General features: G+C 41.4%; 1 protein-coding gene across 3 annotated transcripts in view; it reads right to left on the minus strand.

The window, feature by feature from the left end:
* Positions 1 to 547: 547 nt before the first annotated feature.
* Positions 548 to 13,808, minus strand: part of LOC140738451 (uncharacterized) — a 268,214-nt gene continuing 254,953 nt past the window's right edge. For all 3 annotated transcript variants that reach the window (XM_073065743.1, XM_073065744.1, XM_073065742.1), the window contains 3 exons: positions 4,513 to 4,634; positions 4,118 to 4,197; positions 548 to 2,598 (listed from right to left, as the gene is read on the minus strand). In XM_073065743.1, coding sequence (XP_072921844.1) covers positions 2,594 to 2,598; positions 4,118 to 4,197; positions 4,513 to 4,634 — 207 coding nt within the window. In that variant the 3' untranslated portion in view covers positions 548 to 2,593. The remainder of the gene's footprint in view (positions 2,599 to 4,117; positions 4,198 to 4,512; positions 4,635 to 13,808) is intronic.

Genomic DNA, 13,808 nt, shown 5'->3' on the forward strand with positions numbered 1-13,808 from the left:
ATGATTACCTGAATGCCAATCAACTTTCTGAGCTCACGGAAGTGAAAACTGTGCAGGAAATCATTCCAATTGTTACATATATGAATATCCTCACTGTTTAGAAAATCAAAACATTTTCTGTGCAGCATTTTAGCTAATCAATTTGCATTGCATTCTACATCACTCAGTTAAGAATTAAAATTAGAAGCACAACAATTTAAAGAGGAAGAAATGCATGCATGCCCAGTTAGCATGATGACTCATGGGATTAGTAGGGAACATTTCTAAGTTCTTACTTATATTTTGAGTAAGGACTGACAAAAAAGATTGAGACAATTCCATCTTTTGTTTTTAAGGGCTCAATTCTAACCAAAAGACAAGCAGAGCCCGTATCAGATGATAAAAATAATCATTTTTTAAAAATATCTGATCAGATTGCTGAGGATCAGCAACTTAACAAGTTGTCTTTCTATATTTGTTAGATTTCACCTCCTGATTTGCTCTCTTCAAAGGACTAAAGTTTGGATAGTTAAAAAAGAACAGAAACTTTGGCTAAAACCACTGCAAATCACAGTCTGTAAAACTTTATTCTGAATGTTTCACCATAAAAATATACAACATCCAGACTTCCTCTGAGGAGTTCAATCTCATTCCAGTGCATTCTCTGAATGTTGAGAAACAAAACCCAGATTGCAACCATAGATTTGAAACAGGAGTAACCAGAGATTCCTTTGAGAAGAGTGGGAATGTAAACACTTGGCACAAAACCTATGGCAGCTCAGAACTAGTTATGGGCCACATAAAGTTTGCCTCATTTAACTGGAAGCATATTCCAGCAGTCTGGTACTGGTACCCCTTTTACAATGGATGAACAACTTCCTTCTTGCCAAAAATGTATTAAATCACAAACTTCTTTGTAATACCTAACTGTGAAATGATTGAAGAGGGAATCCCTCATACCTGTTAAATATGTACTTAACTGTACAATCTAATAAATCTTGTGGCAGGTTGCAAACCCACAGGTAAAGAACAGGCAAAGACAACATTTGCAGCCTGCACCCACGACATGTTCAGTCCACCCTCCCTTGTGTTTTCATGGTATTGTGATGTTATGGATTCTACACTTTTTATTCCTCTTTTTAGAGTAGGAAACACTTAATTTACTTCACAACTTTTGCCAATAGTGCTAACTGGTTGAAAAGTTAAAAGTGGTACAGTCTGCAGTAAAATAATTCCAATGTTAGAAAATTTGAGTCATTACCTGGTATCTCTGGTACTCAGATTTTAACCTAGTGCCTGAAGGTTATTTACTGTGGGACGCACGGGCAAGGGGCTAAAACCTCCATCAGCCACACTGTTGGGTATGAAGCCTCATTCATTTTCTTGCCCCACTTGTACTAATTGTTTACAAAGGCAACACAAAACCAACAAATATTTACATCGCTTTTTGCAGACAGTTAACGTTTTAACAGGTTATTGCTATTCTTCCTGCATCTGAAGGAAAGAAATAATAAAAATAATAATTCAATATATATTGAACAAAAGCTCAATCCTTGAACAAGGCATTTGCCTACCCGACAGGCTGGCAGATATTTCAACAGTTCATAAACATAGATGAGTGCTTAAACCAGAGTCAAAGATGGGTTTTGCCAAGGACATGAGAATCTTGTAAAAATTGTTCTACATCTAACCAAACAATTAGTGACATAACCAGTCAAACTTACATTCCTGTCATGGTGGTAAACATTTTCATCTTCTGTTTACATTTCATAAAAACAGAAAACACGCAAGCTGTCTAGTTCTTACAAGAGTTCAGGAGGAGTGAATATCGCCAAAGTTGTAAAAATCAATTCCAAGATGGGAGTAGATGAAAATCGTTGGTTTTAATACTTAATTCCCCATTACACAAATATAATGCTACACACAGATCACCCAATGGGCACGAATGTTAGAAAAATATACAGTGAACAGAGGTCATTGGATCACTAATGAAGGTGATACAGACAGGTTTAAAGCAAGGAATTGATTTTTAGAACTTTCTTTTTGTCTTGTTAACACTAGCACCAAAGCTTCAGCAGTTCTCAAATAGCAAAAACCATGTAAGACAGTCCCGATCAGCTGATGGTGAATTCCATTTCCATGAGTTTGGCTCATCTGTTCTTTGTGTTAGAGCACTCTCTGTTCCAAGAATTCCCCAGAGTAGTTGTCCTCCCAAATTGGTAAGAGTGACCGTATGCACCAGAACTTCCTGGGTCACGTTCTCTCCAATTCCCAGCTTCCACAGATACTACCCCTTGTACAACTGAAGCGCTGTGGAGAGAGCACCCAGCTCAATCACAGTCAGAATTGTTTCTTTTTTAAAATTATTATTTGTTTTAAAGTGACATTTCTTAAGAGTTCCAGGCAATGAACCCTAGTATCTGACAAAATAGAGCATTATTCTGTTTCATGTATGAACTGTAAGCAGCCTATTCACAAAGCACTATGGGAAGGCACCATGCAGGTAGCGAGGCAGGAAGCAATGAGAGCAGCACAAGTTTTTTTTCTCTTTTTACGTTGGTGGACACTTAAGGCTTGTATCGGACTCATTTTTCTGTTGAGTGCCTTTCATTCATTAGTCTGTGAAACAAAATAAAGCAGATGACTTCAGTATTGGAAAGAAAACCTGTACATTTGATACCTTCCCTCCACTCCATTATGCAAAAAGGAAAATTTCACCCCACCCCACACAATTTGCTACCCACTGTTTTCCAACTGACACACCCACCCAGTGGTTATACAGCTGAGGCCTCCACCCTTGTTGCTACCTAACACAAACAGACAGACACATCTGATGTTCAGGTTTTGGTTCTGCACATCAAAAAAGGACTCTCCGATTAGATGGAAGATTGCTAACTGAAGATCAATATCTCACAGCAGAAACAATAGCTCTTCACAGAGGAACGGAACTGTGGTCTTGGTCTGTGTACGTGGGTAGGAGGGAGAAACTGGACTTGTTTTGCTGTTTGAGATTTATTGTGCAAATCTGCATAAGTTTGCTTTGCACGGGGGTTATCATGCACCTGCCTTAACCGTTGGTTATCTGGACTTTAGCATGAAGAATATCCCCAAGGGAGATGTTTAAAGCTGCCCCTTTGTAAGTATGCATGTGTTTGGGATTTTTAAAAACTCCAAAATCCATTCTGTTAATAATCTATTTTCCCACCCCTATAGTTCAAACGGATGTAAAATCTACTGATGGTTTGTCATGGGGAAATATTGTAAAAACTGGCAGCAATACAACAGGAAGTTGTTATAAATTCATTCTAATTAATGCTGAATAACAACAATCTATCTATTTCATCAGCACAAATCTGATGGTAAATCATCAGAGCAACAAGCACAACAACTTCCAACATATTTTAAAATTGATTGGGAAATTCTTCACTCAGAGGGTGGACTGAGCTACCAGCACAAGTGGTAGATGTGGATTCAATCGTGACAATTAAGAGACGCTTGGATAAGTACATGGATGGGAGGGGTGTGGTTCAGGTGCTGGTCAATGGGACTAGGCAGAATAATAGTTCAGCATGGACTAGATGGGCCAAAGGGCTTGTTTCTGGGCTGTATAGCTCTTATGATTCTTTATTGCTGTTCTCTCACTCCAAAACTCCATTACAGTTCTACGCTTCCTATGTGCTCCAGATATGGTACTATTACTATCCCTTTCTTGATTTTAATGAGATTTAGTATGATGCTGAGCAATCTTCTTTAATTATTTATTTAGAGATACAGCCTGGAATAGGCCCTCCCAACTCTTCGAGCCACGCCACCCAGCAGTCCCCCGATTTAATCCTAGCCTAGTCACATGACAATTTATAATGACCAATTAACCTACCAACCGGTACGTCTTTGGACAGTGAGAGGAAATAGGAACAGAGAGTGGTGGGAATTGAACCCGGGTCGCTGGTACTGTAAAGTGTTGTGCTAACCACTAGGCTAAGGTGCCTCCCAACAACCGTACATCACTCCCTTTAATTCTGAGATTATCCCATGGCTTTACAGATTAGCAATTACTCAACTATATAATGCTGGTTAGTGATCATCAACTTTGACCAGTGCACGGAGTGACAGATTTATAGCCATTGGTTTTACCTACCTTCAGACGAAGGCTGAATCTGACTCAACCTTTTCTTTGATTTTAGCTCCTGTAGCCATGAAGGAACTGCCGCACTGGGCCTGAAAAGTGAAGTGAAAATGCCAACACATCATTACAATAATATAATCTTAAGAATAAGATAACTGAAAGTATAAAAAAAAAACACTCATTGGATTTTCTTCATAAACTGAACGTCTGAAGGGAAGCAATCCCAGACAGGACGAAATGGTACTAGTAACCAGAAGGTGGCAGGAATGTGAACAAGTCCTGAGCAGATTACATGAGATAATGCCTGCAAAGAGGCTTTGAGTGATGCTGGAAACAAATCTCCTGCAAATCTTCAGCAAAGGGGCTTAAAACTGTCAAAGGCAGCCATGAAAAAAGTCTTTACTTACTTTTCCCCTTTGCTAGTTGTTGGTGGCAGAACTCTGAAACCCTGCTGGGGATGAGGCTTGGAAGATTTGGAATTCAATTCATTTGGAGCTTCAACCTCTGGTCGAGATCTCCGTAGACTTGCCTAGCATGGAAAACAAAACCAGAATAATGAGATTTCAATAACTTGAAACTGGGAGACAGTATCACCTCACAACTTCTTCTTCAACGTCAACAAACAAGAGAGCTGGCCATTACCTTCAAAAAGATGGGCAGTGCACAACCAATGAACTCACCTTCAGTGACTCTTCATCTCATACCCTTGATATTTATTGCTTGTTTGTTTGTTTGTTTGTTCTTTTTGTATTTATACAGTTTTTTGCCTTCTGCTCTCTGGTTGGCCGCCCTAGTTGGCTGGTCTTTCACTGATTCTATTGAGTGGTTACCATTCTATAGATTTACTGAGTATGCCCACAACAAAATGAATCTGAGGGTTGTTTATGGTGACATAGAAACATAGAAAACCTACAGCACAATACAGGCCCTTCGGCCCACAAAGCTTGCCAAACATGTCCCTACCTTAGAACTACCTAGGCTTTATCCATAGCCCTCTATCTTTCTAAGCTGCATGTAGCCATCCAGGAGCCATCTCTTTAAAGACCCTATCATATCCACCTCCACCACCGTTGCCAGCAGCCCATTCCATGCACTCACCACTGTCTGTGTAAAAAAACTTACCCCTGACATCTCCTCTGTACCTACTCCCAAACACCTTAAAACTGTGCCCTCTCATGCTAACCATTTCAGCCCTGGGGAAAAGCCTCTGACTATCCACACGGTCAATGCCTGCCTCTCATTATCTTGTACACCTTGATCAGGTCACCTCTCATCCTCTGTCACTCCAAGGAGAAAAGGCCGAGTTCACTCAACCTATTCTCATAAGGCATGCTCCCCAATCCAGGCAACATTCTCGTAAATCTCCTCTGCACCCTTTCTAGAGTTTCCACATCCTTCCTGTAGTGAGGCGCCCAGAATTGAGCACAGTACTCCAAGTAGGGTCTGACCAGGGTCCTATACAGCTGTAACATTACCTCTTGGCTCTTAATCTCAATCCCACGGTTGATGAAGGCCAATGCACTGTATACCTTCTTAACCACAGTCAACCTGCATAGCAACTTTTAGTGTCCTATGGATTCGGACCCCAAGAACCCTCTGATCCTCATATATAAAGACCATTACCGAGGATCTGGAACCTACAAAGATCCCATTATGTACTTTGAGAATAAAATTTACCTTTAACTTTGAACTTAATGGCGTTGAGTTGAAAGGGTTGAGAGCTTCAAGTTCCTAGGTGAGAACATCACCAACAGTCTTGTCCTGGTCCAACCGCGTTGACATCACGGCCAAGGAAGCTCATCAACACCTCTACTACCCCAGCAGGCTAAGGAAATTTGTCCCCATTGACCCTTACCGATTTTTATCAATGCACTATAAAATGCATTCTTTTGGATGGTTATCAGCTCAGTATAGCAATCGCTCTGCACGTGACCACAAGAAAGTACAGAGTTGAGGACATAGCTCAGCTCTTCACGGGAACCAACCTTCCCTCCTCAGACTGTCTACAATTCTCACTTCTTCAATAAAGCTTTTTATATAATCAAAGTCCCCACCCACACCGTAAACTCTCTCCTTTCCCATTGGGGAGAAGATACAAAAATCACATACCACAAGGACGACTCCTGTCCCATTGTTATAGACTCTGGAATGGACCTTTGTACAATAAGATGGACTATCTGCTTGTTTACAACCTAGCACTTCATCGTTCACTGCACTTGCTTTCAGCTTTTACTATTTATTCTGCAATGCTATGGTTTTATATTTGTTCTACCTCATTAATAAACTGATCTGTATAAATGGTAAAAAGACAAGCTTTTCATTGTATTTTGGTACACGTGACAATAATAAACCAATGCCAGTTGCATTCTGTGTGAAATGTGCGTGGCTATGGTTCAGATTTAACCATGCAAGCACCTTCTCAACAGAAGATAGGGAAAAAAAGAGAAGTGCAGATAAAGTGACTTGCCGTATGATCTACCTCACTCAGTCCTCTGTCTCCAAAGAAACTAAATTGAACAACACCTAAATACCCATCTGGCCTTCTATTCAACAAAATATGTTCCTCCCACAGTCCAAAGACATGCTGGTTGGTAGGTTAATTGCTCATTGTGAATTGTCCCGTGATTAGGCGGGGTTAAATTGGGGGTTACTGGGCGGCACAGATTGAAGGGCTGGAAGAGCTTATTCTGCACAGTATCTCAATAAATAAATAAAAATCTCAGTCAGTTTTCAGTTGTGATATTTTAAGAATCCAGGCAGCTCAGTAACTGTTACGTTCCAAATTGCTTTTGCATATTACTGTCGCTCATTATCCTTACATGCATAATTATTTTATCTATCCAGTTATTCATTTCATTTCCAAGTATCAGTTGATGCTGTATTAATTGTTCTCTCTGGGAGTCTATTTGATTCATCTAATAGTTAAAAAATGCTTCTAATTTCAATCTTGCTCGTCAATGCTGCACTTATCTCCTTTGGGTTTGGCTCAGCTAGCAACATGCTTGGATGTACACTACCCAAGCTTCTTCACATGTAAGAAAATTGAATAATATTTCTTCTCAGTCACTTGGTCCCAGTGAACATAAATTCAGTTAAAAAGTATTACATAAACTGTACATGCCAGAATTAATGCTTTACCTCTGCTTCATCTAATCCACCCTCTCTATCCTTCTCAATGTAACCATTGGCGTCTTACTCCTTTTACTGGCATACTTGTTTTTCCTTGAAAGCGCCCCCTCTTCCTAAGGAGATTGAGGCAAGAGAGGTCCCCCCTACCTCCCATCTTAACCGTGTTTATAGGAGCACCATTGAGAGTGTCCTGACAAGTTGCATCTCCATCTGGTATGGAAGCATTCAAGCATCAGGCCAGAAGTCCCTACAAAGGACAGTGAGAATGGCTGAGAGGATCACAGGGGTCTCGCTACCATCTATTGGGGACATTTATCAGGAGCGCTGCGTACGCAGGGTCCTTAGTATTATCAAGGATCCTACCCATCGTCTTTGACTTTCTACCATCAGGCAGGAGATTCCGTTGCATAAAAACAAGGACGGTCAGGATGGGAAAGAGTCTCTTCCCTCAGACCATTAGGCTTCTGAACTCCTGGTCCACTGTATTCAAAGCGTCACTGGTTAACTGGTTCTGTACCCTACAATATTTAATTTATGCACTTTATTTATTTATGCATTATTCATCTGTAGATTTTATCCTTACTTTGCTAAATTGTGTGTTATATGATTGTTACGTGTACAACTGTGCTTGACACCCTGGTCCAGAGAAACGTCTCATTTAGCAGTGTGCGTGTATATACTTAAATGACAACTTGAACTTGAACAGTCAAAGTAATAGCCTGAAACACTCCTTAGAGTCATACAGCACGAAACAGGCTTCTTAATCTATTGAATCCATGCGGGTCACTGATCCCATATTATTCTTCCCATCAACTCTACCCATCACCGACAGACCACGGGCAACTTACAGTAACTAATTAACCTACCAACCTTGAGATGTGGGTTGAGGGGAAGAACCAGAGTTCAAAGCTAACACACAAACTCCAGATAAACAGCACCAGTTGCTGGGATCGAACCAGTGACATTGCAGCTTGACTTGCTGTGCACTGTGTCACTTCTGGCTACGAGCTCCATATCCTCAGCACCTCTGAAATCCCCATTTGACCTTTTGCAGTTTTATATTTGCTCTACCGTCTCAAATGGAAATCCTTGCTGATTCTGCCCGAATCAAGATCTCCTTTATACTGATCCCCTTTAAATACTTCCTTTTAAGAGAAAACAGACCAAGCCTATTCATCCTTCCCTGCACCATATAAACTTATAGTTCAAGCAGAATTTTATCTTTTTATAACCAAGTATGGGTTGATGCTGCATTAATTTTTCTCTCTGAGAGTCTATTTGATTCATCTACTTGTTCAAAATGCTTCTAATTTCAAATTTTGTTTGTCAATGTTACACTTCTTTCCTTTTATCTTTTTATAACCAAACTTAATTCCAAGTATGATGCAACAAAAATTCAATTTAATTTTAACTTAACTAGATTGCATTTCTATCCCCTCAGAAATAAAGCCTAAATTTGGTTTAATTTTGACCACTGTGCCAACATAGTCATAGAGCACTATAACACAGGCACAGATCCTTCAGCCCATCTAGTTCATGCCAAACTATTATTCTGCCTTATCTCTTCGATCTGCACTTGGCCCATAGCTCCCCCCCCACCCCCCACCCCCCATATGCTTCCCATCCAGGTAGAGATTGAAAACCTCTCTTAAATGTTGGAATTGAACCCGTATCCACCACTTCTGCTGGCAGCTTTTCCATACTCACACCGCCCTCTGAGTGAAGAAGATCCCCCTCACATTTCACCTTTAACCCATGGCTTCTAGTTCTAGTCTCACCCAACCTCACTGTAAAAAGTCTGCATTCAATTACCCTATCTACACCCCTCATAATTTTGTATATCTAATATACTGAAATACCAGTATACACATAACAATATTCAGTGATGTGTATGTAAGTTTTCCAAGATCCCTTTGATTCTGTACTGTTTACAGCCATAAATATCAGCTAATTCCTCCCTAAGCTTCTCAGTGCACTGCTAAATGTGACTCTGTACTTTTGAAAAGTAGGGCATCTTAAAATTATACACATTGCCTCAAATGTGGGATTGCTGTGATCTATGCCAATTTGAAATACCATTTTCACTCAACGGTCAATGACTTTTAGATTTGTAAATACAAGTGGGTCAGGCTACACAGAAAGGATGAGGAAATACTGATGGTTTATCAGAATAGCTGATGATAAATGATGACAATGGTCTCTTTTTTAAAAGGGAAGTGGGGATAACTCAGGAATTACGGGCTGGTGTTCCTCTCTTCAAGGGTACGGAATCTGTTGGAGAGGTTTCTTAGGGATAGGATTTACTCGCATTTGAAAAAGCAAAGGCTAATTAGGGATAGTCAGCTTGGCTCTGTTTGAGGCAGGTCATGTCTTACAAGCCTGCCTGGGTTTTCTGAGGAGATTTTGAAGAGCATAGGGCAGCAGTTGTTCTTTAGAGAATTTAGTAAGGTATTTGACAAGGTCTGTCACTGATGCAAAAGATACTATGCATGGGATCCACCGTGGCTTGTTAGTTTGGGTTCTGAATTGGCTTGCACATGAAAGACAGAGGATATAGGTCAAAAGGTGATATTCTGGCTGGAGGTCTGTGACCTGTAGTGTTCTGCACAGTGCAGGGATCTCTGTTGTTTGTGGTATGTATAAATGACCCGCTTTTCTGCATTAACTACTCAAAAAACATGGTCTGACCTTCATCTATGTCATAATAATAGACAAACACAATCTGCCTAAACTAATAACTCACAAACAGTTGCACTTTGCGTCATTCCGAGTCCGCCATTTAAACAATCACAGTCAAGGTTTAATTGAGTATGTGAATCTCTGGGGTAATGCCTTCTATAAAAGCCATTTGGATTCAGGTGTTCCAACCAATGAGAAGAGATTGGAGATGTGGTTTGTAGACGTACCCTACCCAATAAAAAAGGCAAACAAAGTCTGGTTACAGACAAAGCCTGTTCTTCTCAAGAAGGATCTGTTTATATGCACCATGCTTGATCAAAACAACTTTCAGAGGACCTTAGAAGAATTGTAGAGATACATGAAGCTGGAAAATGCTTCAATAGCATTTCTAAAGACTTGAATGTTCATCAGTCCACAGTAAGAGAAATTGTCTACAAATGGAGGAAATTCAGTACTGTTGTTAGTCTCCCTAGGAATGGGCGTCCTGCAAAGATCACACCAAGAGCACAATGTGTGATGCTGAAGGAGGTGTAAAAGAACCCAAGGATTAAAAAAAAAACCTGCGGAACTCTCTAGAATTTACTAAAGTCTCTGTTCATTTGTCCACTATAAGAAAAACACTGAACAAGAAAGGTGCTCATGGAAACCACTGGTTTCCAAAAAAACCATTGCTGTATGTCTCAAGTTTGCAAAAGACCATCCGGATGTTCCACAATGCTTCTGGGACAATGTTCTGTGGACAGGTGAGACAAAAGTTGAATTTTTTTGGCAGAAACGCACACTGCTATGTTTGGAGGAAAAGGGATACTGCACACCAGCACCAAAACCTCATCCCAACTGTGAAGCATGGCGGAAAGAACATCATCGTTTCAAGCTGCTTTGCTACCTCAGGGCCTCAAATCTTTGTCTCAGGGTAGGAATATCAAATACTAGAAGGCAGAACTTTGACCTGAGAAGGGGAAAAGTATATGTGGAGACAAGGTTAGCTTTTGTTTTACACAGAGATTAATAGGTGCCTAGAACACAACACCAGCAGATACAACAATGGCATTTAAGAGGCTTTTAAATCATCATGATTATGTGCTGTGTCATATGACATGGGCAATCAAGGTCTGCCATCTGTACCATGATTATTCTTGGCAAATTTTTCTACAGAAGAGGTTTGTCATTGCCTTCTTCTGGGCAGCATCTCTACAAATTGGGTGACCCCAGCCATTAACAATACTCTTAAGAGATTACCTGGCGTCAGTGGTCACATAACCAGGACTTGTGACATGCACCAGCTGCTCATACGACCATCCGCCACCTGCTCCCATGGCTTCACCATGATTTTGTGTGTGTGTGGAGGGGGGGGTGGTTTAAGCAGGTGCAACACCTTGCCCAAGGGTGACCTGCAGACTAGCAGAGCGCCTTACACCTCTTTTGGTAGAGATGCATCTCCACCCCACCACTTTTAGATAGTCACATGAATATACAAGAAATGGAGAGATATGGATCATGTGTAGGCAGAGGGATTATTTTAATTTAGATTACTGTAGGTTTGGTACATAGTGGGTTGAAAAACCTGACCCTATATAGTGCCATACTGATCTATATTTAAAAAATATGGCCTGAAACAATAACGTATTAGTTCTCTCCACATACATTTGCTGAAGAAATAGCTAGAAGATGCAGAAACTGCAGCTTCCCGTTGCGTTCATGTTTTACTACACTTGTGAATTTAAAAGAGTTTAAAAAAACTCTGCCCCTTATCTGCACTTCCAACTTTTACCACAAGGTGTCCCCATAACTCGTACTGGGGCAGGATCTGAGCAAACGAGTTTCTGTAATAATCTGGTTCTGCTAGATAACAACTGCAGCTCTGAAGCTGCCCGGTTCCTTCCAGTTTTATTGCAGAAGTTGTACTGAGTGCCCCAATGAAAATATATTCTGAGACTGTATATATTAGATGTAAGTCTGAGATAGTGCTTGGATGTGTGTCTTGGTTATCATGGACCAGTTGGGAAGAAGGGCCTGTTTAGGTGTTGTATGGCTCTGAATCAAAGAGGCAAAATAGCTCTCATTTTCTTTGACGCAGTACATTTTATATTTCAAGTGCAAGTTTAATTGTCATTCACCCCTACACATGAATACAGCCAAATGACATGGCGTTCTTCCAGGACCAAGATGCAAAACACAGAAACACAATCACACTCAGCAGCAGGAAAACATAGTTACTAAAAAATAAAAAATAAAAATAATATAGCTCAAGTCCCCTAGTGTCATGGCCTGCAGACTGATGGCGTATGAATGTTGTGCAAGAACAGCCCGCAACAGTTCCTCATATTGCACTGTGCAGTCCAGCTCGTCTCTCACTGAGTGACCACCAGAGGGCAGCAGATGTGAGGGGGCCAGCCTCCAGTCCAGCTAGCAGCAAATAGCCCGCTCCGGGGTCTCCTTCCTCAGCGGCCGCAACAGGTGACCCCGAGGTGTGAATGAGGCCTGGTCCGTGCTGCAACAACCAAGGCCACGCAGCTCCCCCGTCACTGGGTCTCGCCGATGAACAAGTGAACGGGAGTTGCAGTACTTTACATTACCAATATCCAACAGGGTCTTGCGATCACAACAAAAATGTCACTGGAAGGCAAACGTCTCCCTGTGCCGCTGACGCCTTTTCACCATGGGTGGCTGAAGCAGGCTTCATCACTGTCCAGCACCTCGCTAGTGGGGTAGGTATGCGCTACGTGACAAGCAGCAGTGTCTTGCCGTCATGAAAATGACGTAAAGGATGAACAATCACACCTTTGGTTAGACCCAGAGAGGCTGCTGTGTCCATCTTACTAGAAGTCATATATTGATTGCACTTCAAAAAGAATTGGATAACTTCTGTCTTTCTTGGAATATATATGCAAATTGGCAATGAGGAGGGTCGAGGAGTGAGAAAGACTGGCTGGTTGAGGGGTGTCGCTAAAACAACAACCTTGCGCTCAGCTTCAGCAAGACCACAAAATTAATTGTGGGGCTTTAGGAAGGGGAAGTCAGGAGAACACACACACGCATACACCGGTCCTTATTGAGACATCAGTGCTGGAGAGAGTGAGCAGCTTCACCTTTCTGTACGTCATCATCTCCGACGATCTATTCTGGGCCCAACACATTGATGCCTTCAGGAAGAAGGCACCCCAGAGGAGATTTGCTACGTCACCAAAGACTCTGAAAATTTCTGTAGATATACAGTGGAGAATATTCTGATTGGTGGCATCACAGCCCTGTATGGTGGCTCCAATGCACAGTATGCATCAGGGCTGTGGAGTCCATCACAATCAACAAGCACAATTTCGAGAAGTGGAGCCACAAGAAGGTGCCATCCATCAACTATGGACTGTCACCATCCAGGATGTGCCCTCTTTTCATCAGTACCACAGGGAGGAAGTACAGGAACCTGAAGACTCACACTCAACAATTTAGGAACAGTTCCTTCCCCTCCACCATCAAATTCCTGAACTGTTCATGAACCCCGAACCATCATGGGCTCTTAGCTCCCAGTTGAGCAAGGGCATTGATGACTTCCCTTCTCCATCGTCCAAAGCTGATGGTATATATGGTCAGAGTTCATCAATGTTTCTGTAACCCATTGTATCTACTGTACAGGGGATTGGCCTACACAGCTTCACCAGACCTAGTTGCCCGGCCTCACCCATTTCCACCCCTCATAAGGAACATAGACATGAACCCTGAATACCATCTTGTTATTCCTTTTTCTTTGCACTTGTTATTTGGTTACTTATAATTTTTTTTATGTCTTGGCCCTCTGCTGCTGCTACAAAACAACAGATTTCACATGATATAAATTAGTGATAATAAGCTTGGTCCTGCACCTGGGACCTGATAACCTCCATCTGAAAGGCCAGGGGCA

This window comes from Hemitrygon akajei, chromosome 14 (assembly GCF_048418815.1).
Source record: "Hemitrygon akajei chromosome 14, sHemAka1.3, whole genome shotgun sequence".
NCBI classification, from domain to species: Eukaryota; Metazoa; Chordata; class Chondrichthyes; order Myliobatiformes; family Dasyatidae; genus Hemitrygon; species Hemitrygon akajei.